The sequence below is a fragment of the Drosophila innubila genome (assembly GCF_004354385.1).
Source record: "Drosophila innubila isolate TH190305 chromosome 3R unlocalized genomic scaffold, UK_Dinn_1.0 2_E_3R, whole genome shotgun sequence".
Classification (NCBI taxonomy): Eukaryota; Metazoa; Arthropoda; class Insecta; order Diptera; family Drosophilidae; genus Drosophila; species Drosophila innubila.
This window is the reverse complement of record NW_022995380.1, coordinates 19,372,962-19,398,088: the sequence shown is the minus strand read 5'-3', so window position 1 is coordinate 19,398,088 and position 25,127 is coordinate 19,372,962. Positions and strand designations below refer to the sequence as shown.

General features: G+C 37.1%; 11 protein-coding genes across 15 annotated transcripts in view; 6 read left to right on the top strand and 5 right to left on the bottom strand.

Moving 5' to 3' along the window:
- Positions 1-168, bottom strand: part of LOC117789705 (F-actin-monooxygenase Mical) — a 48,246-nt gene extending 48,078 nt beyond the window's left edge. For 2 of the 4 annotated variants that reach the window (XR_004617923.1, XM_034628811.1), the window contains exon 1: positions 88-158. The gene's annotated coding sequence lies outside the window, so the exon portion shown is untranslated. Of the gene's footprint in view, positions 1-87 lie in introns of all 4 variants that reach the window. The other 2 variants (XM_034628803.1, XM_034628806.1) reach the window with 1 other exon arrangement.
- A 317-nt stretch (positions 169-485) lies between these two features.
- Positions 486-1,901, top strand: LOC117789708 (WD repeat-containing protein 61). The gene is made up of 5 exons (XM_034628814.1): positions 486-582; positions 640-943; positions 997-1,235; positions 1,337-1,524; positions 1,588-1,901. Exons 1-5 carry the CDS (start codon positions 580-582, stop codon positions 1,859-1,861), a joined length of 1,008 nt encoding a protein of 335 aa, XP_034484705.1. The 5' UTR covers positions 486-579; the 3' UTR covers positions 1,862-1,901.
- Positions 1,888-3,002, bottom strand: LOC117789710 (protein NDUFAF4 homolog). The gene is made up of 4 exons (XM_034628816.1): positions 2,752-3,002; positions 2,598-2,689; positions 2,294-2,534; positions 1,888-2,097 (listed from the first exon to the last, which is right to left on the bottom strand). The coding sequence occupies exons 1-4, from the start codon at positions 2,894-2,896 to the stop codon at positions 1,958-1,960; spliced, it is 618 nt and encodes a 205-aa protein (XP_034484707.1). The 5' UTR covers positions 2,897-3,002; the 3' UTR covers positions 1,888-1,957.
- A 281-nt stretch (positions 3,003-3,283) lies between these two features.
- LOC117789706 (dimethyladenosine transferase 2, mitochondrial) lies at positions 3,284-5,059 on the top strand. Its single transcript, XM_034628813.1, has 4 exons — positions 3,284-3,883; positions 3,944-4,083; positions 4,145-4,461; positions 4,520-5,059. The coding sequence occupies exons 1-4, from the start codon at positions 3,364-3,366 to the stop codon at positions 4,956-4,958; spliced, it is 1,416 nt and encodes a 471-aa protein (XP_034484704.1). The 5' UTR covers positions 3,284-3,363; the 3' UTR covers positions 4,959-5,059.
- Positions 4,958-6,060, bottom strand: LOC117789709. Its single transcript, XM_034628815.1, has 3 exons — positions 5,805-6,060; positions 5,559-5,655; positions 4,958-5,482 (listed from the first exon to the last, which is right to left on the bottom strand). Exons 1-3 carry the CDS (start codon positions 5,922-5,924, stop codon positions 5,073-5,075), a joined length of 627 nt encoding a protein of 208 aa, XP_034484706.1. The 5' UTR covers positions 5,925-6,060; the 3' UTR covers positions 4,958-5,072.
- A 521-nt stretch (positions 6,061-6,581) lies between these two features.
- On the top strand, positions 6,582-9,460 carry LOC117789976 (protein cereblon homolog). Its single transcript, XM_034629198.1, has 5 exons — positions 6,582-6,759; positions 6,822-7,316; positions 7,636-8,281; positions 8,342-8,844; positions 8,906-9,460. Exons 1-5 carry the CDS (start codon positions 6,738-6,740, stop codon positions 9,211-9,213), a joined length of 1,974 nt encoding a protein of 657 aa, XP_034485089.1. The 5' UTR covers positions 6,582-6,737; the 3' UTR covers positions 9,214-9,460.
- LOC117789977 (E3 ubiquitin-protein ligase FANCL) lies at positions 9,391-11,044 on the bottom strand. 2 transcript variants are annotated; one of them, XM_034629201.1, is made up of 3 exons: positions 9,762-11,044; positions 9,626-9,693; positions 9,391-9,558 (listed from the first exon to the last, which is right to left on the bottom strand). In XM_034629201.1, exons 1-2 carry the CDS (start codon positions 10,857-10,859, stop codon positions 9,655-9,657), a joined length of 1,137 nt encoding a protein of 378 aa, XP_034485092.1. In that variant the 5' UTR covers positions 10,860-11,044; the 3' UTR covers positions 9,391-9,558; positions 9,626-9,654. The 2 variants fall into 2 exon arrangements, with proteins under 2 accessions (XP_034485092.1, XP_034485090.1); XM_034629199.1 differs by having other exon boundaries at positions 9,391-9,693.
- A 736-nt stretch (positions 11,045-11,780) lies between these two features.
- On the top strand, positions 11,781-13,103 carry LOC117789978. The gene is made up of 3 exons (XM_034629202.1): positions 11,781-11,934; positions 12,479-12,586; positions 12,660-13,103. Exons 1-3 carry the CDS (start codon positions 11,865-11,867, stop codon positions 12,998-13,000), a joined length of 519 nt encoding a protein of 172 aa, XP_034485093.1. The 5' UTR covers positions 11,781-11,864; the 3' UTR covers positions 13,001-13,103.
- Positions 13,104-14,357: 1,254 nt separating this feature from the next.
- LOC117791031 lies at positions 14,358-15,002 on the bottom strand. Its single transcript, XM_034630658.1, has 2 exons — positions 14,878-15,002; positions 14,358-14,815 (listed from the first exon to the last, which is right to left on the bottom strand). The coding sequence occupies exons 1-2, from the start codon at positions 14,978-14,980 to the stop codon at positions 14,388-14,390; spliced, it is 531 nt and encodes a 176-aa protein (XP_034486549.1). The 5' UTR covers positions 14,981-15,002; the 3' UTR covers positions 14,358-14,387.
- A 5,762-nt stretch (positions 15,003-20,764) lies between these two features.
- Positions 20,765-21,827, top strand: LOC117790870. The gene is made up of 3 exons (XM_034630477.1): positions 20,765-20,917; positions 20,982-21,095; positions 21,360-21,827. The coding sequence occupies exons 1-3, from the start codon at positions 20,830-20,832 to the stop codon at positions 21,653-21,655; spliced, it is 498 nt and encodes a 165-aa protein (XP_034486368.1). The 5' UTR covers positions 20,765-20,829; the 3' UTR covers positions 21,656-21,827.
- Positions 21,828-23,306: 1,479 nt separating this feature from the next.
- On the top strand, positions 23,307-23,937 carry LOC117792821. Its single transcript, XM_034633103.1, has 2 exons — positions 23,307-23,399; positions 23,458-23,937. The coding sequence occupies exons 1-2, from the start codon at positions 23,307-23,309 to the stop codon at positions 23,935-23,937; spliced, it is 573 nt and encodes a 190-aa protein (XP_034488994.1).
- The last annotated feature ends 1,190 nt before the right edge of the window (positions 23,938-25,127 follow it).

Genomic DNA, 25,127 nt, shown 5'->3' with positions numbered 1-25,127 from the left:
TTAGCATTCAAATTAAATTATATAACAGCATGTGCATTTTATTTAGATCTCTCATTACATATATCACTTCAGATATGCTTCACTTACACTTGTTTTGGTTCTAAAAACTGTCGTTTGAATCGCGTCCACCGTGTTCAATGGTTTTTTTTCGACTGCACTAGTGTTGAGTGCAGTGTGACCAAGAGCAGCAAGCACCAAAATGCTCTAAACATAGGCGAAAAATACCTATTGGTGTAGCAAAAATACCACAGACATATTAACGGTCAAAGCTTAAATAGTTTAACAGTAACAAGCTTACAATCTTAAATTTAAAAACTGCGCCGCTTTATTTATAATTTCTATGAACAACAATTAAGTTTGCGTCAAAAATTATTCTCAAAAATATGTTATGGTGCTGTTAACACCATTAGAGAGATCATTTGGTTAGCAATGTTAATAACAGCTGATGCATAACATAAAATTATCGAGCCTGAACTAAATTAGGTTTATAAGTCTGGCAATGCTTGAACGGCAACTTTTTTCTACCGGGTGGCAACGTCTTTCAAAAAGCGTTCTCAACAAAAAAAAATAATTTCCAGAATGGTAAAATTGTATTTAATTAAGAAATTAATAAGTAATTGAATTGAAAATGTTTTGTAGTTCTCATTGCTGCACAAAGAGGAGAACGCACACGACAATGCGCTGTGGGCATGCGCCTGGGGACGCGACCCAGAACCGGCAAAATTGGATGATGATGACAATGAAAACACGCCACCAAATGAAGAAAATCCATTTGATTTTGACAAAAAGGAGCCGAAACCCAATGATTTCATTGTGACCGGTGGACTGGATGATCTCGTCAAGGTGTGGGATTTACGTGAGGATAACACACTGAAGCTGCGGCATCAATTAAAGGGTCATGCACTTGGCGTTGTTTCCGTTGCCGTCAGCTCCGATGGCCAAAGTAAGTGGAAAGACAACAATAACAAGAATTAACTACAATTATTTGTTTTGCAGCCATTGCCAGCAGTTCGCTGGACTCGAGCATGTGTCTCTGGAATGCCAAGACGGGCGAGAAGAAACACAAGTTGACATTTGGTCCAGTGGATCTCTGGACAGTTGGTTTCTCACCATGCAACAAGTATGTGATTTCCGGTCTTAATGATGGCAAGATCTCCATGTACAGTGTGGAAACTGGCAAAGCCGAGCAGGTGCTGGATGCACAGAATGGCAAATATACGCTTAGCATTGCATATGTGAGTAAACAAGAGTGATGAAGTACTAGATACACTAATTCAGTTCAGGTCAAACTGTTGCATACCCTATAATACATTAAATATATGTCTATAAATTTTAGAGTCCCGATGGCAAGTACATTGCCAATGGCGCCATTGATGGCATCATTACCATCTTCGATGTGGCGGCTGGCAAAGTGGCGCAGACGCTTGAGGGTCATGCAATGCCAGTGCGCAGTCTTTGCTTCTCACCCAACTCACAAATGCTGCTCACCGGCTCTGACGATGGCCACATGAAACTTTACGATGTGTAAGTTGATTCGATTAACATCTACCCGGCACATTTGCTGATATGAATAACTATTTTCCTTAGTGCACATTCCGATGTGGTGGGCACACTGTCCGGCCACGCCTCCTGGGTGCTGTGCGTTTCCTTCTCTGAGGATGGCAAACACTTTGCCAGCTCTTCGAGCGATCGCAGTGTTAAAGTCTGGGACACCGCGGAACGCAAGTGTCTTAACACATTTAATGAGCACACGGATCAGGTCTGGGGCGTTAAGTACAGTCCAGGAAATGATAAAGTGATATCAGCGTCGGAAGACAAATCCCTCAACATTTACTACTGTCCACCCAATGCCATTGTGTGATTCATTATGAAAAGTCAAATAAAACATAGGTGTAAATTAACAACAATTATTTAACTATGCAGAAGGCTCACGATTACATTGTAATTTGCTAACTATCTATGATTTACTACTATTATTTTCATCGGAACTTGGCTTCTCCCGGAGCATCTTCTGCTTAGCCTGCGTCAGCAATGTGTCCTTGTACTTCTGATCCGGTATATAGACACTAAACGTCTTGAAATATTTCAATATGTTTTCTGTAAGTAAATGGAGGAAATTCAAATGAATTGACAATGATAAGCTTAGATTTTCTCTTTTTCTTAAACATATTTTTGAATAATTAAAAATGTACATTTGCTGGGACTTATTAGCCAATAAATGTACATTTTTAATAATGAAAATATTTATGTCAAATGGAGAAAAATGTACCAAAGATGGGGGAACTAATCTTACCAACATGCGGTTCCTTTAGTTTGTACTCATCAGCTATTTTCTTAGACGGCCAAGTTTCCGGATCAAGCTGATGATCATTGATGAACTGCAGCGCCTGACGCAGAGTGCATCTTCCATGAGTTACACGAGCTGGCTCCAAATATCCGTACTCAAAGTCATCGGGCGCATTGCGTTTTAATGGAAGTGGTCGTTTTATATTCTCGGCAGCTGTTGCCGCTTGTCTTTCCAGCACACGTTGTATCTAATTGTAAATAATAAACTTATATTAGTAATCTTCAGCAGGCACACCTTATGTTTAACCCACAAATTGATCCTGCGATGTTACATAAACATCTTTTAGTCGTGTGTCCAAGCCGGCGTCCTTTGTGTTCAGCTTGTCCACGAACTTGGGATCCACTGCAAACGAGATTAGAGAGTATGAGCAGAGGAAATTATTAATTAGAGACAAGATTTCTTACATTCTAGAGTGCGTTCCATGTCCCGCAAATTGGATTCATATTTTGGTGCCGGCATCGGTTTCTCTTGTTCCAACACACGATGTGCTCGATTCTCCGCATTAAAGCGATTGGCTCTGCGAGCCACCATGGACATGGCCTTGCCCATAACGATATCTTTTCGATTTTAATTGACAATTCAATTAAATTACTTGTTTTTCTTCGCAAAACTAAAGTAGTACCACAAACGATTGCATTTGTAAACATAACCAACAAAAAAGTGCTGTAAAACGACAGTTGTTGAAACAGCTGGAAAACTATCGATGATAGCGCTAGTTGAGATTTTCTATAGTTTTAAGAAAAATATTTTAAACAGTTTCATTTCATCAACAATTTCAATTGCGGAAAAATTTCTAAGCCTAATAACTAAAAATCAGAGCGAAAAGCAAAGAATGAAGAATGGCGGGATAATGTCGTCGATAGTAGGACACAGATCAAAATATATTGATAGCGATATCTCTGGGAGTTGCAGTGTTGCACAAAACATTACAAACTAAATGCTGTAAACAAAACAAACCGTTGCAACTGGTGGATTTTATACAAAACCTTATTAGTTAAAGTAAAAAAGTAATCAAAATGATAACACTGCGTTGCAGTCTAAGGCTCTGCAATGGCAGACGCATTCAAAACGTGACCAAATGTTATCAGAGTACCAAGGCGAAGCGTGCAGAGCATGCCGAGAGAATGTCCCGTTACGGCATGGAATTTCCAGAGAAACTTCTGACCAAGAAACTAAAGAGCGCCGCCAACATGTACATTGCCGATGCAGGAATAGCACAACAGATTAACAATTACCTAGAGCCGCATTTGAAGGAGTCCAAGTGTGACACAGTGCTGGAGCTGAATCCCGGGCCGGGTCACCTCACACGACATTTGCTGGATCGGGAGTCGCAGTTTCGCAAGCTCATTTTGATAGAATCCACAGAGCATTTTATGCCGCGTCTACAGGAGATGCATTCACTGTATCCGGATCGTGTTAAGGTGCATCATGGCGACCTTGTTGGCCTGCATAAGCTGGCCTTTATGGATAAGATAGATAATGGCATGCGTGTGGCAGACTTGCTCTGCGATGTGCCACAAAAGGCGTTTAATGAAGGTGAGAATGCTTTTCTTATTAAAACTTATATCTATTAATACTTATTGTAATTATTTTTAGATATAAATATGCTGGTGCTTGGCGCTGTGGGTTCCTATCCCTTTTTCAAGCACTTGATCAATTCTTTGATCTTCCAGTCGAGTCTCTACAATTTGGGACGCTGCGAAATGATGCTGGCAATGCCGCCACCCATTTACATTGTGCGTAATACCACTTGGATTCATTATCACATTCAAATTCATTATCATTATGTATTTACAGCACTTGACCTGCTCCAATGACATTGGTTATCTGATCTATCGCTCCACCTCCGTGCTGTTTCAAATACTCTTTGAGCATCGTTTTATAGCCAAGGTGCCGCGAGAGCTCTTCCTGCCCCAACAATCCAACTTTAATCTAAGCAAAAGCAGCAAATTGCTCAAAATCAAGTCCATCAATCCAGAATACTTGTATTTAGTTAAATTTAAGCCGCGTCGCAATCTCCATGAATTATGTCCAATTCAGGATCTGCCCGCCTTGTGGTTCTTTATAAAGCAAAACTTTGTGAGTCGCCGCAATCGCATAATACCCAATTTAGAGTAAGTAATTGTTGTTAATCATCTGGTCATACTTTAATTTATTAAATTCCATTTATAGAAAGTGGATTCCTGGCTGTGGACCACGACTTATAATCAATCAAAATGCCTCCGAACCAGTTACGCCCATCTATGCAAATGAATCCGTTGAGCACTTGCCACAATACTCAATGCAGAGCAGCACGATGAGCACACGAAATTACTTTCCCGGTATCAATATTTACACTCAGTTTGGCGATCTGACACCTAGTCAAATGTTGACGTTATTTACACAATTCCGTCGGTGGCCAGAATATGGGGAAAGTTCATTTCTGGCCTCGTTGGAGAACACGTTGCTTAAGCTGGAATCTGTGACCGACGAACAGGTCTTGGATGAGAGTGTTAATCTGGCGGAGGAGGATGATATAAGCAGTGAGAACGTGGATGAATTGCTGGAGGCAAACGAAGAAGCTGCTCCAAAGCCCGCCAAGAGTCGCAAGAAAACCAAACAGACTGTTTAAATTCGAGCTCAGCTCCTACGACTTGTACAAAGATGTATAATTAGTTGTTATTGTTAACCATAAAATCGTGTTGAATTTAAATGAATTGACACACACATGTACATATATATTTGTTTATGCTACAGGAGTGCAGCGTCCTTGAGCGGAGAGGCGACTGCCACGCAGACATTTCTCAGCCAGCTCAATGTGATAGTCTGGTGGAGCAACTACCTCTGTGGGATCCTGAATGGAAACGCGCGTCTCCAGTTGCATTGATAGCTGAACACAGTCCACCATGAGGGTCTTGGGATTGACGCCCAGCACATAGGTGTATTCCTTGAGAGGACAGGGATTGTTGCTGCTATTGTTGTTGCCAAACTCATAGCATTTGTCGCGTATCATGAATTGGCCATCCTGATGGCACGCATTGGCCACACACTCGGGTATGACCTTCTCCTTGTAGAGCACGAGTATTTCTCCCGCCTTGCAGGGACCTTGTCTATAAGCTGGATAACAGGCATCAGTTTCCGGATAATACAACGCAGCTGGTTATACAAAATAAATGATTATAATAGTTATGAATATTTTTATAATTATGTCATCGCTTTGAATGCTGCTTACCTGGCGCGCAGTCGCATATCCAGTCATTGGGCTGATCTCCCGGATAGAGCAGTTGATAGCGGGCGCAGCGAGCGGGAACATAAAGCGGCTTACGGCCCTGCAGAGAAGAGAGAAAGAGAGAGCGAGTGAGAAAGTGTGTGTGTATGTGTGTGATAGTAAATTCAAGGTTATTGTTATTGGTTGCTTAAGCTGCGTTTTTCGGCCTTAACAATTGTTATCAACTTGAGGTCGTCTCATTTACTTTACCTCCAGATTCATTTTCTTCTTATCAATGTCGGCTTCCTCCACATAGGCAACTTGTGCGATCACCACACCAAAGATAACAATAAACAACGCAGAAAACATTAAGAAACGCAACTGAAACATTTTTACTTGCTTAAATTTCTTTACTACGATGATAAATTTTATGCAAAAATAACTAACAAAAGTAACTCTCTTTTATAAGACAAAACAAGCTTGTTATTTATTCAACGACCAGTCGCCAACGCGTATTGCTTTCAACTGAGATAGCCGTGGAGCTCAGAGCAGCATCTTTAAGCTTCGCATTGGCGCTCTCTGGTAATGTAACTGTTGCTTTTGCGTTGTTGTTGTTATCTTTCTCAGTTCGAATCACTTCGTTGCCACCCAGTAAGAATTCCCGATCTGGCGTACCATTTTAGGTAAATTGTCCAAAGCAAGGGAAAATAGAAAAATTTCTCTTGGTTTGAATTTTTCTTAATTTCGAAGCTGCATAGCTGAATTTGCGATGCAACAAAAAATATTTACACTTGAGCCGTGATTGAGACGGCACAGCAGATATACAACTGCAGTAGGCTGCCCACCCGTTTTTTAATATTTAGTGTAAATGGCCAATAAATGTTAAAGCGCTGTTAGGGCTGTCAGCCTACTTTATAGAAACTACGCAGCAGTTAAATATTTTAATATAAATCTTTATTATCCATCAAATTAGTGCTTGTCTGCTTAAATAAATTTTAAATAACTTCTAAAATTAAATCAAATTATGCTGGTAGTGTAGTAAATATTATTTTTGGAGAAGTCGGTGCACTTGACAACTCTGTCACCAAACCTTCAGCTGTGTTTTTTTTGTATACAATAAATAACACAGAAAACAGCAGAAAAGTCAAGCAGGAAACGTTTTTAAATATATATTAGACAAAAGTAAAACGAACTCGGCTGAAAATGGATGACGAGGAGACAGCAGGTAGATCTAGTGAACTGTTTAACTATTATAGAATGTTGAAATATGCTAAAATACATGAACAGAAATCGAGGAGACAACCTCGAACGAAGCGACAGCAGCTGCAGCTGCAACTGACATGCAAGTGGAGGCAGAGGCAGAGGTGGAGGCGGAGACGCAGGCAGAGACGGGAGCAGGGCCACAGGAGGAGCGACAATTTGTGCAAATAGCCGCTGTGGCAAGAGCCCATGAAAATAATCGGACAAGACTGGAGAATATGCTCGAAGAGGTGGACAGCATGTTTGAGGAGGTAAGCGAACTGATGGGCGATGTCTCTGATCTAATGCGGCGTGCCAATGAGCTAAGGGAGGAGACATTACCAGCACTGGACCCAGTTCCTGTTGTTGTCCCTGTACCAGCTGCTTTCGAGACATCCGATAATCCAACACCGCCGCCTGCTGTGGCTGAAGAGCAACAGGAGGCGGAGCAGCCGCCTGTGCCCAATGACAGTCCGAGTGATGCGAGCATCAGTTCCAGGCACAGCGGCAGTGACATGTCACTGGACAGTCCAGGTAGTGAAGGTATGTTCAACGTGAATCAAAGTTTATCTTCGGCACCCCGAAGACTTTATACCCTTGTAGATTCCTGCATTAAAATTTTGGTAGTGATATAGTGTTCCGATTTTAATGAAATTTGGTCAGGATGTATAAGACCATACTATAAGAAAAATGTATAATATTATATGATTTAGTGATATTCGATTCGACCGCATCAAACATATATACATTATAGCTTCTGTAGCGTCTTCTTTAACGTGTTACAATTTTGTCTGCAAGGGTATACAGATCATTCGAATCCATTGGAATCAAGTTCTCATGATCACTATAATCATTATTTTAGATGACTCGGACATGGAGGCCGTGCCACGCTGGATGATACCGGCCAATCGTGTACGTTCCGCGGTTGATATGCTGGTTTCTCAGGCACGCAGTCAGGACGGTGGCATTGCAACTCTGCTGCGGCGCGAGAACTTCTTGCAGCGTGTGCGTAGCATGGTCTTTAGCCAGGATCGCTTTCGCAGCAGAGTCCGAAATGCGGCTAATGCTGCTGCCGAGGACACACCGGAATTGCCGCCACCACCGATGGACGCTGATATCGATGAGGATGTGCGTTTTGATACAAATTTGCCAGCGGAGCATTCATATTTTGGCACAAATCTAAATCGTGTGCCTGGCGTGGATTATCTGGAAGTTGGCAGTACACATCGCATGCTTATATTTATGCATCAGCACATACTGTTCCCTGGCGAGGTGTTGCCGTTTATGATCGATGGTAGTATAATTGATGAAGAGGTGCACGGCAGTGGACACGATGGCCTCATTTTCGGCGTTGGCTTTCCCCTGATGCAGCCACCCGATGATAATCCACACAAACTTTACGGGGTAACCTGTCAGATCTATGAAAAGGGCGAAAGTGGACGACAGCTTGTTTTCTACAAATCCCGCGCATTGCAACGCATTGTCATCAATTGCGAAAATATCCAAGGGTGAGTGCAATTGTTGTTAAGAATGAGCCGTAACTGTTTTAAACTGGGAAATCCTTTCAGTCCGCCACAATATATTGCACGCAATCCGAGCATGAAATGCTACAGCAACGTGAAGATATTACCAGAGTACTTTCTGCCCGAACCGCTCAAATGCATTGACATGGGCTCCATAAATCGTTTTCGTGATATTCCCTCCATGCAGGATAAATTTCAACGCTATCAATTGACCACAACACCTTGGCCATTGGAAGCCTGCATGGAATATTCATTTGAGGATATTGTGGAGAAGGCGAGAAAGAAGCTAGAAATACATAAAATCGATACGATGCCAAAATGTCCCATACAGTTGTCATTTTGGCTCGTTCGCAATTTGCATCTTACAGAGAAAATGATGCGTTTGACGTTTCTCACGGATTCGGTGAATACAAGACTGCAGCTCATTGGCACCACATTGAAGCAGGAGTCGCTGTTCTACTGTCGCTACTGCAACAGCAGTCTCGCCTCCTGTTCCGATCTCTTTGCCATGTCCAAGCATGGCGTGCAAACGCAATACTGCAATTCAGGTGAGACTAAAGATGATCTTAAACTTATGTTAAATATAATATAATATTTTCTTTTCTTCAGCTGGCTATATACATGAAACCAATACGGTTTATCGTGTCATTTCACATGCTATTGGTTATAGCGGTGAGCCATCCACAGAGTTCAGTTGGTTTCCCGGCTATCAGTGGCACATTATAATCTGTAAATTTTGCGCACAGCATGTGGGCTGGGAATTCAAGGCAGTCGAACCGAATCTATCGCCCAAGGTATTCTTTGGCCTGGCTGGCTCCAGTGTCCGCATCGGGAAAACCAGTGAGCGCACTCCAACAAATGGCAGCACTTTTGTGGTACGCAACCTTCTACGTCTTGTCTCCAGAGAACTTGAATGAGGTTGGCAACTGGTGAAACGCATTGGCGGTCTCTGTTGTTGTCGTCGTCGTCGACAGTCATCATTGGAGCTGCATAATCTCTAGCTAGCGTAGACCATTCAAATTCGTTTCACTATTTCGCTTAGTATATTTATAATTCCCTCAATTTTTTTTGTATAATTCGTTAAATAGTTGGACTTTGTGTGTGCAAACCTTAAGATTGATTTACCAAGTTTTAATAAAATTTATCCATATTTAAGATAACAAAGGAACTTTTGTTTTATTTTGTAATATAACAAATGTTCTCTTTTTTTGCTGATTTCTATTATAAACTACAAATCTTATGTAAATTTAATTGTTTTAACAAATTTGGTTACGTTTTTAGTAAAGAAAAAAAATTTGTAAAAATAGGGATAAATGTACATAAGTTTTTTAGTAGAAAGAGAATAATAATTTTAAGTCTTAGGTGTTCAGCAGTGCCGCAAATGAGGTGGATAATTTCTGTAAAGATAAAAAAGAGTTTTAGCGAGCTGCTTGGAATTGTATTTATGAACTATGTTTATATTTACCGCCTTGCAGAATGGACATAGGCCAAAGGACACTTCCAGAAATGTTTTCCCATCGATTAGCGTGTCAAACCATTCCTTTAAACAGGCGGCATGGCATTTTAACACACAACGTGGGTTATCACACGACACAAGAGGCACCTCGCCAGTGTCCAAGCGATAAACATAGCAAATATTACAATGCTTCTCCTCCTCATTCTTCTCCAGCAGCTGGTCGAGTTCAGCGCCTGCTGGCATTGGAAAATAGCACAAGTCGAAAATGCGCAAGAGATTCTTATGCATATCCAGTTCGGTATCCCAGCTGCTGAGTCCATCGCTTAGCACATGTCGCAATTGAGCCACCTCCTCGGTGGGTCCAATGATCTGCACAGCCATGGAACCGTAGCTGGCAAAGGGATCGGCAATGGTGACTTTCAGATAGACACGCTCCTTGAGGGGAAATACGCGACTGTTGTGCTTGGTGGTAATTGGAGATGGCTGCAGCACATCGCACAGCTCATCTATATCCGCAAAGCTGTCGTAGAAGGGACGCAGTTCATCTAGCAGCTTAAGATACAGATTTAGGACATCTGTGAGGGAACGTGCGCCGTCGGCCAACATACCCGCCAGGGATATACAGTCGGGCAGACTGTATTCCAACAGTCGCAAGGACGGCAGTTCCAGTTCCAGATAATGCGATTCATATTCGGAAAAGTTACTGAAACGTATGCGGGAACAGCACTCATCCAATTGCAGACGATACTCCTGAGGTTTGTTTAGTTCCAATATCTCAGCATAAATGTTATTCTTCTCTCGTAACGAGCTGGTTTCAATTGAAACTGTTGTTGGCAGCAGCTGCACCAGGTGTGTTAGCAAATCCTCTAGCTGCCAGTCTTCTTTGATCTGCAGGTTACCACTATTATAACATTTATATTCCAAATGTTGTTGCACATACAATTTAAAACCGCTCAGCGCTGGAAAATGCGGTAAATAAAGTTTCAGTCGTATCCACTTTTTATTCATGTAGATTACTCCTCTGATAACATAAGCACTATTCTTAATCTGCTCCATTTGTAAGCCTGGAAACTTAGCTATAAATGAATTTGTATTAACGCTTTGCATTTTTAAAATAATTTTATCGCGAAAAATGTGTTTACATTTTTTGTTTGAAGTGTGGTCAAGTATGAAAAGTGTGACCAGCCTAGCTAAATATATCGAGCGCTATATATCGAGAAAGCCGATAGCAAAGTTAAATTTTTTGGACGGCGCACAATTCAAATGTAAATTTGATGAAAATTAAAAAATTCGAAATTGGGTAAAATAATGGTAATCATTTCAATTAGGTTTTGTTGTATCGCAAAATCGACAAAACTGTAAAAAAAATTCAGCAAGAATTAAAAAACTGCAAAACTTAGCAAAATTAAAAAAGTTATTTTTTCCATCTTACTATTTTTGGGAAATTTTTGATGGGTGGCAGCCCGTTGTTTTAGAATGGTGCGCAAAACCGTTAGTTTTTAATTTGAAAATCAAATGACCGAGATATTACAAAAAAAACTTATCCCCTACCATTCGAAAGGGTGCGTACTGTCCATCAAAGCACTCAAAGCACATCAAAGCCCTGCGCCATCGTGGAAACAATTTCTATAACCACTTTAAAGTATAGTAAATTGTATTGTATTATGTATAACTATACACAAAATATGGATTATATACATATATCGACCAAGCATTTGATCAGCTGTGCCGGCTGTGTTTATTTAACACTTTAAAAATAATCTCAACAATTGTCTACCCGCTTAGTAATCGTTGCGTATATTAGCTAAATTACTTATCACTCAAATTTTACGTTATTTACTGATTTTGACATAGCGGATCGTACACCTGCAGACTACTATGTATTTTCAATATTATTGTTTTTCCTTTTTGTTGTCACACCTGCACATTTTAACTGTCGATAGGCCATCCGTTACGCGTTTGATAAACCCCACGGCTCTGTCATCATCACTGTGAAAATTTTGCTATTTAATGTTCCCTCATTTCTACAACAGTTTCATTCACGGTATTACACTGCTGGCGATATTGTGCTTCCGTTCAGTAAAAGAGAACATTTTTAAAATTTAAAGAGCAATGTTTCGCTTTGTTTTGCTAACTCTTGCGTGCCTGTGTGTTGTTGGAAACGCCACAAATGTCAAGGAATGTAAGTAAAATTTTAATTTTAATTTATATTATATTTTGTAAATTCGAAATTAATTTTTTTTTTATTTAATTAGCTTATTCAAATTTTTTAAACCATATTGAAAAACAAACACTTAAAATATTAATTTCTGAGAATTCTTTTACATTCAAAACTTTATAAACAAAATTAAGAATTTCCATAAGAATCTTATTTTTTCTCAAATTTATATATATAAATCATTATTTTTGCGGCTATTGCTTCACTTAGCTATTATTTAATTTTTTACCAATGGTGGCTACAAAGGTCGCTAATCAGTACCTTAAATAAATCATATTAAATAAGAATCACTACGGAAGCTCCAAAAATCCCCAATTATATACGAATATAATTTAATACACAAACGCATAAGTATATAAAAATACATAAGCGTGAAATAATAATCAAAATAGCCCAACACTCAACTGATAGGGCTTATCAAAATGCGCTACCTAATCAAGGAATAGAAAACTATTCAAAATTGTTGCATACTTTGAAGAGTTGAATTTAAAGCTTTTCCAATTTTCAGGTAAAGGCAAACCGTTTCCACTGAAGGTTTCTGTTCGTGATTGTGAGGAACCACCGTGTGTCGTCTATAAAGGTCAAAATGCTGTCATGGATATTCAGTTTGTGGGCGGTAAGTGACCTATGATTTGAGCTACAACTAACTGAAAAGCAATTAAACGTGATATTGTATTTTTCATTGACAGACAGAAACAATCTTTCGAATATGACGACCAAAACCACTGCCAAAGTTTTTGGAATGAACCTGCCCTATGAATTACCCGAGGAGGTGTCAAATGTGTGCGACAATCTGTTGTATGGTGCAATGTGCCCTATTGATAAGGACGAGGATGTCACATACAGGTTCAATTTCTTTGTTGATCCCGTGTTTCCCGAAATCACTGCCGATGTTACGGTTTCACTGAACGATGCTCAAGATAACACGATCAGCTGTTTCGTATGCAGCTGTAAAATCCGCAAGGGACCCACGTCACTACTCTTGGAAACGGCCGACCAAGTGAACGATCACGTCGAAATCGAGGCATAATATAGGTTCACAGATCTACCCGACACGACACTTGTTAGCTGACTGAATCAAGTGATTGCACGGCTGTCGTATTGTTGACTAATAAACTTTCAATTCCAAAGAAGATAACTTAATTTTTTGTTTACTTGACTCTACGTCATCATATTATTGATTCGTTCCAGTGTACCGCCTAATCAAATTATTCATAATCGATCGCGATTAGATTTAAGTCGGTGACGTTGCGATTTGCACCTAAATTCAAAATTTATAATGATTGCCTGGGTAGCCTAAATGCTTATAAAAATCCATGATGATAATCATTTATTGACCGGCAGCAGGTTGTATGAATTGACCATATGGTCAACAATTTTCGATTGTTGTTGATATGGCCACGATTTCTAAGTGCAAACCGACACTCGAAGAAATTAATCATATCTTATTTCAGTTCAATCTTCAGGTTAGAAAAATAATACTAATAAAGTTATTAAACTACTTTAAAGTGTTCATAATTGGGAGTTGAAATTTAAATTGAAATTTTATTATTTTGAAGAATATACAATTGTCTGTTTCACTTATTTTTAATGTATTTAAATCTTTAATAATATGTTTTTAAATTTCCATCTCGTCTAGTTTAAGCCCTAATTTTTCTAAATTACTCCGTAATGTTATATTAGCGTTATTTGTATATATTTATATAAATATCAAACAAAAATTCATATCGATAATTATTATATTACCTGCTGAAGATTTGTACAAATTTTAATGCGCTAGTGCCTTACAACTTTAGAGATACTTTCTGAAATGAATATAACTGGTTGACTCATGAGGTTTTTTTTATATACCAATTAAATTTATCACATTTCTATCATTCATTGATCTTGCAAAAAAAAAACCTCAGTAGAAAATTAAAAATTATATGTATTATATCCGGAATGCCTTGATATCTTTCAGTGTACTCGTACGATGATTCTCATTCTCAACAATGCATATACTATGATAAGTTCTTCAGTCAGTTCAGTTGGCTCGGTACATTTCCCATCGGCCTTCACGAGGGTGAGGTATGAGGAGCGTCTCGAGTAATGTGCGAACAGGTGTGCTAGGACCATATAGAAGCACTTGAACCTTATCAATATAAAGCTTATTACGTTTAGATTTATCATCTCAATTAACTTGGAACTACCGCGTGTGGGGATCGCCAAATTTTTATGATCGTTTGTACTTAAAATTAAATCTTAGGTGATTACTTTTATAACCTATATTGATGAGTTGTGTAAATTAATGAATATTTATAGATTTTATTGACTTTTAATTAGTAATTATTTTTTTTAAATTATATATTTTGAATAAAGTATCACAGTATAATATATCTTGTAATAAATGAGTATAGCTTAATAGGTTATTATTCTATTTAGTTGAGATAGTTCAACTCATAGACTTTTTCGGCGCCAGAGCCTTTCTTGACTTTAATATCACATATGAAACAGGTGGCTATATCTCGATCCTGATCAACCAGATATATTTCAATTTTGACACCAATCTCGGGATATTCGCCGACGGGAAAATTAAAAAAATAGGTAACATCCTCCGTGGGATACAAGGGACAGTAGGCGCCGTACATGAGATTTGGACAGACAGCGGCAACATCGGCAGGCAGTTCGTATGGAATCGTTATAAATCCCAATGTTGTGGCCCAAACTTTGGTCGTCATGCTTGTGATGAACTTGTCAACGGCAAAATCGATCTCGAAAACCGCATTTGATCCCTTAATTATATTACATGGCGGAACTACACAGCCATGAACTCGCACCTCCAGTGGAAAGGGCTTGCCGCCGGAACCTAAGTAAAGAAATAAATTAATGGAGATAAATTTAAAATGATTTTATATTAATATTACTTACAGCGCTTGACCTCTGTGGAGGGATTCTTATCATCGCACTGGACCCCATTTAAAAGAGAGCCCAAGAGCAAAATGCTGAGACAGATTAGTACGTTCTTTTCCATTTTTTTAATGAACTTTCTTTAAGCAGTTGCTAAAATTATTAACCGAATTAATAGGCGGACTTCGTTTATATAGCCGACAGTCAAGATTACTTTGAGTGAGTTCCGACGGTATGATAATCTAATCAAATAAAGGTGTTTTTTGATTTGTTAACGTTGAATTTCGCTCACATACCGTTGAGTGAAGAAAGTGTCAATCCAATTGGGCTAATTGCTTATTTTATTAATGCTATTATTTGAGAATACTAAAGACCAGAAAATAATACCGGAACCAATATTGGTTTCGGTTTGATTCCTTGCTTATGATTAGAGATCTATATATATTCAAAAAGTGTTGTGGTGCAGATGTGTAGGTCAGTATAACTATTAACTATAAAAATATTATTTCCTAAATCAATTCGCTTTACTTCCATTCAAGTTTTTTATTCAGAAATATTTATAAATGTTCAATTTTTGGCTCAGTTGTTTCAAGGAAATTTATCAAGTGCCAAGAGTTCTCACAAGAGCTGCGCCAAGTACAAAGCCAATGTGGAATAAATCCCTCAACAGACGAAAATCAAACTACCAGGCTTATAGAAAAAATTTTTTTTTCTGAATGTGGAAGATAAAATGCCCTGACGCAATGTTGAAAGTTAAAAACAGTAAGTTTTCCTTAGACCAAGCCGTAAAAAATAATAATTATTTAATTAAATTAATTTAAAAGAAAAAATGGGAATTTCTAATGACTCAGATACAAGATCTATTTATAGATATAGATGTAGGTATTTGCTTGGTAGGTATTTGTACAATTTTTTTAAGCACATATTTATAGTACCCTCAACTAAGTAGTGTATAAAAACCCCACAGCAACAGACATTTGAACTGCTGTAAAAACCATTGTCAGTGAAACTTCAAAAAAGAAAATGCTGTAAAAAGAGACTAAAAGTAAGCTGATAAATATAATTTTGCTGCAAAGCAGTGCAAATTTAGCAAAGGTAAGTGCACGAGGCTAGGCCGAACTGTTTGTATGTCAAAGGAGTAGACAGAAAAGCTCAATTAACCGAAACTTTGGCAGCAGCCCTCGCATGTTTTTTTTTTTTTGCAAGGTTGCGTTGCGGGTGGTGGGTTGACATGTGGGCAGCGCAGCATGAGATTTCCGCCTATATGCTTTTGAAATCGCTCAGCTTGCCCATCCCCCTCCTGTTGCTGCTGTGTTCCTTGCTCCTTGCTCTTTGCTCCCTGCTCCTTGTCCCTTGGCAGCTGCCTGCTCGACACTGAGATGTCACATGCTGCACTGTTGTAATTGTTGTGGCATTATTTGATATGTCAAAGCAATGGCAAAATACTATACAGAAACTCATGTGTGTGTATATCACCTTCAAAGCTTTTAGCTTCTTATTTTGCCAATGGAACCACAATATTTGATTAATATCATTGGCCTCGCATTGATTTTTGCCTTGCGATATTCTATTTTCAGTTCCATCTAATGCAATTATCTGAACCGGAAAATCTAAGCATTGAGCTCCATATGAGCTTCCAATCTGAGGCGAAGTCGGAGTGTAAGTCTGAGATGGAGTCGGAGACGGGGCCCAAGCGGCATACTTTCACAGGCGAATTACTTACCCCATTTCCGTTTGCACTTTTCGACGAGCACATTATATTTTATTTTATTTTTTTTTTTTTGCATATTCCCAAATGTATTTACTTGGCTCTTTTTGCCACACAAAGACTTTGGTAGCTTATTTTGCGATGTGCCTTTTCGAAATCAATATTACCGGGCCAGAGTTGTCAGGCTGTGTTTTTTCATGTGTCTCCCTCCCTGAATTTCGGATTAGCATATCAGCTTGTGAAAGTGGAGATGTTTTATAGTTAAATAGGAATTAATCTCTTGAAAAACTAATCTACCGAAACTGAAAATCTTTTTTAAAATAAAAGTTCAGGTTAAGTGAATGGCATATCTGTTATTATGGCTACATTTAAAGAATGTTCTTCAAAATGACAAAATTCTAAAACATAGATACTTAGAAACTTTTCTTGTCTAAAAGTGTAGCATACTTTTGTGCGTGAAAACTTAATTTATTATTTTTGACCAATAACTTGGCTAAAAGAGATATGATAAAGAAATGCAAATATTTGTAAAAAGTAACACGAAAGTGAAAGACATTTATTAGATAATTGTTAAGTCGTTTCAGCTATATATCTACATGTATTTCGATAATATTTAATAATAAAGAGAAGAGTTTAATAAATTTATTAAATCGTTTCTGATATATTTGTGAATTGTTGAATATTTTAAATTCTTTAAATGTAAAATTTTTAATAATTTAGGAAAATGTTTAAGTAGAGAACGATATACAATGTTTTTGAAAGTAATTTTTTCCAGTTAGATTCAGTATAGAAATTAAGATCTAATTTAAGAAAAGAATTAAATAGATATAATAATTTATTTTACATATTTGATGTGTGTTAAATATTGAGTAATTTTTCCCGTTCAACATGAAGACATTGAAAATAAAAGCCCCTATGCAGCCTTCATTTATGAAAACAAACCTAATTAATTTGTCAAATCAAAGCTGACAACAAAAATGCCAACGTCAGATCCGAGCGATTTGTCACACTAAAGTCTCGAGGCGAACCCTAGGCGAGGCACTAGCTGCTCTGACCTCTGACCCCAAACTGGCTGCCAACTGTGCTCAATCGACGCCAATCGCCGCTGTCCAAAGCATTTCAATGTGACGTCTGTTTTAACACGTAATTTAATAGCCGGCATTGTGTCTCAATTAGGCGACAATTTGATTTTCGTGTTGTTAATTTTTCATTAAAAGTTTACAAGCATATTTGATGACATGGTCGTGTGTTGTCAATTAATAAAGGAATTTCCGAATGTCACGCCTAATTGTGTCACAACTGTCAGACGGCCTGACCCATAGATACCCTGTCAACAGGTGAGAGAAGCAACCCCTTTTACAACTCGATATTTGGGGTAGATTTCTGTAATAGTTTTTTCGAGTGCATTCAACTGTTTGTATTTTAACAATCTAAATATACAATAGGTTTTTCTGTTACTTTTTCTTTTGGTCAGTTGACCAACTGCCCTTGAGTTTAAGTCTTACGCTTTCGCTTGCAATTTTCACCTGGCTCTGCGAACTTTTCCACCTTGACGCACACTTTGATATATTGTTCCGGCAATTTGCATATGCTGTCATGCAAAAATTATTAAATTTTTTCCAACAGCACTAATTAATTTGCCAACCTCTCCCTTTGCGTCTGAACGCTCTTTTTCCAAGCGTGCTGTAATTAAATGAATGCAAAATTCATGTTTCCCGAAATCAAAAGAAATCTGCTGTCGAGCAATTTTAACTTTTGCTCAGAAAAGCTCACGTGTTGGCATTCAATGTCCTCGTCCTTCGTCCTGGCAACGCAATTTGGCCCACCTGAAAAATGCACAAATATTTTCTTGTTGCCAGCCTGCGAAAGGTTTTGCTTTATTTGCATAAATATGCCAAACTTCGCATACACACAATTAAGATTTTACTTGGTGATTTTTATGCACTCGTAGTGAGAGTACTTAATTTGGGTGCTTTACTCTTTTCTTGCTCTCTATGCAATTTCAGTTACAATTGCCCTTTGAGACATATATACATACACCCATTTCCATATTTCAAGGAAATTTTAAATTCTACATTTTTATGTTGTTGAGTTTCCATGGAAAACGTCTTGAATATTTGTGCACTTAATGCGAAAATTAGAAGGGATGATAGGCACTAGAAACGAATATTTTTTTTAATTATGTAATTTTTAAATTTGCTAACCTTTGATATAAATTAAAATAAAATTTTAATAAATCAATTTTTTCCAATTTTAAGAATACTAATTCAGTAAGCATTTAATTCTACTTTCTTTTGATGGTCATTTTCTTGGTGTCTTCTACACTTAATTTGGAAATGGAAGCTCAACAAGAATATTGTAAAGAAATATATTTATTGAAAGAAAAATTAAATATTGTATTGGGTACACAGAAGATAAAACCTCCAAAGAACAATCCAGAAATTTTCGTACGGGCAAAAGTCTTTCGTAAATAGAACTTTAACTTTTATGACTTGCAAAAATTGTTGTAATAATTGAACAATAAATTTTAAAATATTTTTAAAACAATTAAAAATTCAAATATACGTATACATATTTATACATTTATATATATTTATTATTCAATTGTGTGTCAGCACTCATAAAATTACTGAATCGACAACGTTCTTCTAAATTTTATTAAATTTTCATTGACTTGGGAACTAATTGAGAAAATGCAAATTAAAGTAATTGTCCAAGCACTTGAGTTCGCAAGCATCCACTCTTCTTATAGAGCAGGCCATGGCAATTATTTAGACATTTTAATAAGCTAGACATAAACATTTAAAAAACAATTTTCGAAAACAAGTAAATCAACTTACTTAACCCTCAATCTCTTTCAATCTGTGGAAAATCGCGTTGCTAATTTGCATATAAAACAGTTGAAATTTATAAAAAAAAAAAATATGAAAATCTGAAAATATTGATGAAATTTAGGCACAAGTGGCTGCTGCTGATGGCTAAAGAAAAATACAAAAATAAAACTTCACCCCTTAACAGATGTTGTTGTTGTTGCTTTCGGGTGGTGCTGTTGTTGCTCTTGTAAAGTCAAGTGGGTGTAAGAAATTGTATAAAACTTGTTTCAAATTGGCTATGCATATAAATTGACGTTAATGTGACGTCGACGGCAGGCAGCAAAAATTTACAAGTACATAGCTGAGGACACTGTGCACAGTGTGCTTTCTTTCGGGCTGCTGAACAACAGCCTAGAAGTATGCAATGAAAATATTAGTGCTCTTGTCACTAGGCCAATTGAAATCATGGCTAATCGGCTTGCTAATTTTACTATCGTTACTGATGATAAGCATTAACATCGCGTCCAATTGCACCCAAAAAGCCCCGAGAGCAATAGACCAACAGGTGTTTGGGTTCATCATCTAATCAGAAACGGAGCAAGTAGGTTCTTTTGCACCTACTCCTATCTTTTTGCGTTTCTTTGGGTGTAGCAGTACTCGAGTACCCGAGTGCCAATTAATAGCAAGCAGATGTTTCAATTTTCTATAATAATACACGTAAGTACTTGCAATTCGTAAGCATTGCTGATAATTCTGGTAGTTTATGGAAATCAAGGAAGATGCGTTATTTACTACTATTCCTACTACTTTTATTGCAACTATAGTTGCTACTTTTAAAATTATTATTACAATTGTTGCTGAATAATTCAGTAGTACTTTCTGTCAGTAATGATGGTGATTTTCTATCACTTTCTTTTGCTACTTTTTAGATACTTACCACTATCTTTACTACTTTCTACACCACAGCCACAGGGTATAACAACTCTCTTTCCGTTCATTTTCAATTAATACAGGGTATAAACAGTTTTCTCTATTAAATCTTTTGACTTTTAATATGTACATATAAATATTTTTTTAAACAAGAAGTTCTCTTAATTATAATTTAACTAAGAACTATTGCAATTTATTTTATTTTTCATAATGTTTAACATTATTATTTGAACTTTGATTAGCAAACAGTTCACAACGGAATTAGACCAGACACCTAACGAGTATTAGCTAAATTTTGGCAATAGATAAGGCTAACATAAGCAGTTAAGGTAATAAAAAATGGCTTCTTAACATCTACGATTAGATTGGATTGCAAGTGCAAGCGAACTTAAGTTGCGAATTGGGTATAAAAGGCATTGATTACTGGGCAATGGAATTACAACTGAATCAGCTACTGAAAAGCACAGTTTGCTATAACTAAAAAAAAATCAACAGCAATTGTAATTTATAAATATTATAAAAATGTCCATCAATCAATTGTGTGTATATTTTTGCCTGATCTTTGCAATGAGCTGCAATTTGGCGCGGGCTGATACACCAGTCAGACAATGTGAGTAACTTAATCGAGAAACCCTCGCAACAAATGGATTACTAATCAATGCAATTATAAATAGGTGCCAATGAAAAAAATCCGCTACCCTTGATGGTACAAATTGATGACTGCAATGAGCTGCCCTGTGATTTGTGGAAGGGTTTGGAGTCCAAAATTGCCATACAGTTTGTAGCCAGTAAGTAGTCTTACATAAAGTAAAGTTTATAGTTGCTAAGCAATTATTTTTTTAAATATTTTAATTTAAATTTTATTTTAATAGTCACATAACAAAAATTTAATTAAAATCTTTACTTTTTTATCTATTGATCAAACTTTAAATTATTATATTTATTTATGCATTGAATATATTTGTATATATTTTTAAATTTTTTTTATAATAATCATTTATTTAATATTATGTTTTTACACTTATTTAATATTTTAAATTTCTTTTTTTCAGCACGCAACTCGATGCGTCAGTTGACTGCCAGAGTGCATCTGACCTCATTGGGCGTGACAATACCCTTTGAACTGGATGCCAAGAGGAGTGATGTGTGCAACAATCTGTTGCATGGCGCCTATTGTCCACTGGATGCTGGCGAGGATGTCACCTACAGACTCATGTTGCCAGTGGCCAGCAATCAGCCGGAGGTGCCAACTCGTCTACAGGTGACACTCCACGATGCTGAGAAAGCTGACCAAGTGGTTGCCTGCTTTTTGGCCGATACTCGGGTCAGGAAGCCCAGTTCCAGCTAAATAACAATACTCAATTATGTTTGCAATTACTTTAAGCATAGATATATCAAACATTGTATCAATCTCTGGGCATTTGTTTATGCCAATTAATAGCAACTAAGTAAGCTAACCTTTAAGCCACCCAACAAAACACTATTAGCCATTATGAATAAATAATTAAGGCAAAACATTATGAATAATGTAGATGAACATGTGAGTTAATTATCAAACAGCGCCCACACATAAGCCGCCTAAGCCAGCTGCCACACATGCCACATACTATATGCCACTTGCCACATGCCACATATGCCACACCCACTGGATTCAACGAGCTGCACTGAATCGGCTTAATTAAATGACGCAGAAAATTACGCAACACCTGTTAACACAGCTCACACAGCAGGTAGACAAACTGACTGACTGTTGTATTGATTGACTGACTGACTGATTGATGGCTTGACTGCGTCTCTTACGCTGCGCTTTATTGAGGTGTTGACGCTGCGTGCGGTTTTTCATAAATTTTCAACTTTTCATCGCAAAACCATTTGCCACTTCCACATTTACACGCACATTTCACCCACGCTTTGATTGAGGAGTTCTTGCTGGCAGTGTTGGCAAAAACAGCTTTATTTCCTTCAAATCTGGCTTTTTTTTTACGCTTAATAGCGGGGAAAATTTAAGATTTGCGGACAGCGGGAAATATGGATTTAAACAATTTTTTTCACTTATTGAAGAAAGCGAAACGCATAGGATGAAAGTTTAAAAAAACAAATAATTATATTAAATAATTATTAAAATGAATATCATCGGCCTTATCAGTCCGAAAGAAATAAATCAGAATAAAATCAATAAATTACTATACATTACCAATTATAAAATATTTCTAAAATGTGTTTTGATTTTATTTTCTGCTTATAACTTAAATTCTTATTAAAAAAAATATTTTTAGGTAGAAAATTTAACAATTTAATTGCCTTACAGTTGAATTACAACTGTTCTGTAAGAACGAATTGTAAAAAAAACCTGGACAATTGTGTATTAAGTAGCTTTTTATTTGTTAGAGCCTTGTAATAGTTGGCAACACTGGTTGGTGGTGCTATTGCTGCTGTGGTTTCGCCTCAGTGTTTTTTCCCCGCTGTGGTTATGGCTTCCTTCCTGTCATTTGGCAAAGCAACGCTAATTGGCTTTTCAACACTTTAGACCTTCCTGACAAACCTGCACTTTTTTTTATATACATTTAAGCACATATATACGAGTATATATAGTTGCTTTGGCTAATGAATGAGCCCTGATTGAGCACATATCCGTCGGTTAGCTAATTGAGTCGTCTACTAGGTGGTGACATATTGCATAATACAAGTACGAGTAGCTAACAAATTGGTTACAAACTACAAGTTCATTTAAAATAAACCTTAAAGTTGCAGGAAGGAAAATAAGGTTTTTAATTTGAGAAAGAAACTTTGGAATCACATTTTGAAAGCTATTATTAAACTACACTTGGAAAACTTTTAAAATTAAATTATTTTTTTTATTGATCAAACTGTAATACTGCGTAATTAAAAATTGAATGGTGCGTATTAAATATACAATCTACAATTATTCGAGGCAACAGTCCATATCAAATTCTGTTAGAAACTTATTTTCATATTGCCAAGAATGAAATCATTTAAAAATGAAACAACTTCTAACATTGTGGCTCTTGGCGCTCTTTCAGCTGCAAAACTGTCTGGACTCCTTTGAGGACATTGATGACACGAAACCCATAGTGAATATAATAAAATAAAATAGTATTTTTATTTAAATAAACGTATATTACATTACAGCCCACAATTGAGGTAGAACGCGTCAAGATCCACGGAGAGCGAAAGTATGTACTTGTCGGAAGTAGAATTCACAATAATCGCACTCAATTTGACGTCTATATAAGTGTGATTCGAGAACTGGGCAGTAACAATCTTATAATGAATAGCAATATGCGTGCAAAGTTCGAGGGAGAAATGGATTTTAAGAGGATTTTTGAGATGAAACTATTGGATTTTTGTGGCTGGTTAACCGAATACAAGGAGAACTTTTTCGTGCGAGCTTTTTTTAAGAAAAGCATGAAATTAAGCGATATTATAGTGTGTCCCATTAGAGCGGGAAACTATTCGCTGACCAATATCAATATGGCTGATAATGTATATCCGCAGAATCTGGTGCCAGGCAATTACAAGTATTTCCTTGAGATTGTCGAGATCACCGGGGATGTGCCCAAGGTATTTGCATTGCAGGTGACCACAAAAATATATATCAAGTCAACATAGAGGGAGAAACATTTTTTTTCTTTATGCCACACACATGTGCAATGCTTAACAAAGGATACGTAATTACAGCAAGGACATCGACAGCGACATCGGCATCGAGTGCTGCCCCTGAGGTCACCCCCCGTTGTCCTTCGCCTGTCCCGTAAGCGGATTGTTACCTTTATTTCTTCTTCATGCTTTTTTTTTCCTCTGTACGCCCCAGCGCACACTTTTCCGCATTTAATTTCCCATTGTGCGTCATACTCGACCGCTTTTCCCTTGACACGACGCGACGTCGCACATATTGAAAATCGTTTAAAGCGACCGAGTGCAGCGTCCGATTATTGTGATTATCTCTGACTATCGCGTGTTTGTTCGCTTCTTGCATTTTCCAGATCCCGCGGGACATTTGCGGTATTCCCTCGTATTATAGAAGCCATATGTGCGCATTGTTACCGCAATTTTCCTATGTCATTTGTCTATAATTAATAGAAAAACAATATGCTCAATGGGTAATCAATAAGCGAAGCCAAGTATAAGAGAAATAAATTGGTAATGCTTTCAAGTCCTGAAGGAACATTCTTTTTTTCCCTTAAGAAACTTTCTATTAAATAATAGTTTCCTTACTATGTCTTGAAAGGTAAGTGTCTCTTACTTATACATAATACTTAATCACAAATAATAAATTTATAAAATGCTGAAAAGTTTTATTTGGAGACCCCATTTAATTGTCATTTAAATTATATTAAATTTCTTTATTAAAGCAATTTCATTTTATATAAGTTTTTAATTTATTAAAATACAATTCAATTAAGTTATCATTTCGAATTCAAAATAGAAATTTTAGTGCAAAAAGATTTTCTGATTTTATATTGATGAATATTAAGATTAAAATCAATCTGTAGCTTATTTTTATGTATCAAAATTAATAACAAAACTCGCTCTTATTTTTCCCATTTTTTTTTAAGCATTTCTACATGCTCTACTCAAAATGCAATTTTTTCTTGCTTTCTAAAATTCATACTCAATAATATTTTAGAGTCACTTGCTTTTTCATAAGCCACTAAAACCATTCCAATCCATTTAGTTTCTGTGCAACCTGATACTTTAATGGATATCCAACCATTTTCACAGTTAATTAATATCCCTAATGCGGTTTACCTTCTTTCTCTTTTTATGCTTTCTACTTATATAAAGGGGTGGCCAAAGGT

Coding starts and splice junctions, on each gene's coding strand:
- LOC117789710 (XM_034628816.1), bottom strand. CDS start 2,896: ATGGGCAAGGCCATGTCCATGGTGGCTCGCAGAGCCAATCGCTTTAAT. Junction 2,690..2,751: donor CATGGAACGCACTCTAGAAT/GTAAGAAATCTT, acceptor TCTCGTTTGCAG/TGGATCCCAAGTTCGTGGAC. Junction 2,535..2,597: donor TAACATCGCAGGATCAATTT/GTGGGTTAAACA, acceptor ATTTACAATTAG/ATACAACGTGTGCTGGAAAG.
- LOC117789978 (XM_034629202.1), top strand. CDS start 11,865: ATGTTTCGCTTTGTTTTGCTAACTCTTGCGTGCCTGTGTGTTGTTGGA. Junction 11,935..12,478: donor CGCCACAAATGTCAAGGAAT/GTAAGTAAAATT, acceptor TCCAATTTTCAG/GTAAAGGCAAACCGTTTCCA. Junction 12,587..12,659: donor GGATATTCAGTTTGTGGGCG/GTAAGTGACCTA, acceptor TTTCATTGACAG/ACAGAAACAATCTTTCGAAT.
- LOC117790870 (XM_034630477.1), top strand. CDS start 20,830: ATGTCCATCAATCAATTGTGTGTATATTTTTGCCTGATCTTTGCAATG. Junction 20,918..20,981: donor TGATACACCAGTCAGACAAT/GTGAGTAACTTA, acceptor AATTATAAATAG/GTGCCAATGAAAAAAATCCG. Junction 21,096..21,359: donor TGCCATACAGTTTGTAGCCA/GTAAGTAGTCTT, acceptor TCTTTTTTTCAG/CACGCAACTCGATGCGTCAG.
- LOC117789708 (XM_034628814.1), top strand. Junction 944..996: donor CGTCAGCTCCGATGGCCAAA/GTAAGTGGAAAG, acceptor TTTGTTTTGCAG/CCATTGCCAGCAGTTCGCTG. Junction 1,236..1,336: donor ATACGCTTAGCATTGCATAT/GTGAGTAAACAA, acceptor TATAAATTTTAG/AGTCCCGATGGCAAGTACAT.
- LOC117789977 (XM_034629199.1), bottom strand. CDS start 10,859: ATGCAAAGCGTTAATACAAATTCATTTATAGCTAAGTTTCCAGGCTTA. Junction 9,694..9,761: donor TATGTCCATTCTGCAAGGCG/GTAAATATAAAC, acceptor TTATCTTTACAG/AAATTATCCACCTCATTTGC.
- LOC117789709 (XM_034628815.1), bottom strand. CDS start 5,924: ATGTTTCAGTTGCGTTTCTTAATGTTTTCTGCGTTGTTTATTGTTATC. Junction 5,656..5,804: donor AGAAGAAAATGAATCTGGAG/GTAAAGTAAATG, acceptor TCTTCTCTGCAG/GGCCGTAAGCCGCTTTATGT. Junction 5,483..5,558: donor GATATGCGACTGCGCGCCAG/GTAAGCAGCATT, acceptor TTGTATAACCAG/CTGCGTTGTATTATCCGGAA.
- LOC117791031 (XM_034630658.1), bottom strand. CDS start 14,980: ATGGAAAAGAACGTACTAATCTGTCTCAGCATTTTGCTCTTGGGCTCT. Junction 14,816..14,877: donor CTCCACAGAGGTCAAGCGCT/GTAAGTAATATT, acceptor TTCTTTACTTAG/GTTCCGGCGGCAAGCCCTTT.
- LOC117792821 (XM_034633103.1), top strand. CDS start 23,307: ATGAAACAACTTCTAACATTGTGGCTCTTGGCGCTCTTTCAGCTGCAA. Junction 23,400..23,457: donor TTGATGACACGAAACCCATA/GTGAATATAATA, acceptor ATTACATTACAG/CCCACAATTGAGGTAGAACG.
- LOC117789706 (XM_034628813.1), top strand. CDS start 3,364: ATGATAACACTGCGTTGCAGTCTAAGGCTCTGCAATGGCAGACGCATT. Junction 4,084..4,144: donor TGCCGCCACCCATTTACATT/GTGCGTAATACC, acceptor ATGTATTTACAG/CACTTGACCTGCTCCAATGA. Junction 4,462..4,519: donor CGCATAATACCCAATTTAGA/GTAAGTAATTGT, acceptor TTCCATTTATAG/AAAGTGGATTCCTGGCTGTG.
- LOC117789976 (XM_034629198.1), top strand. CDS start 6,738: ATGGATGACGAGGAGACAGCAG. Junction 7,317..7,635: donor GGACAGTCCAGGTAGTGAAG/GTATGTTCAACG, acceptor TCATTATTTTAG/ATGACTCGGACATGGAGGCC. Junction 8,845..8,905: donor AACGCAATACTGCAATTCAG/GTGAGACTAAAG, acceptor TCTTTTCTTCAG/CTGGCTATATACATGAAACC.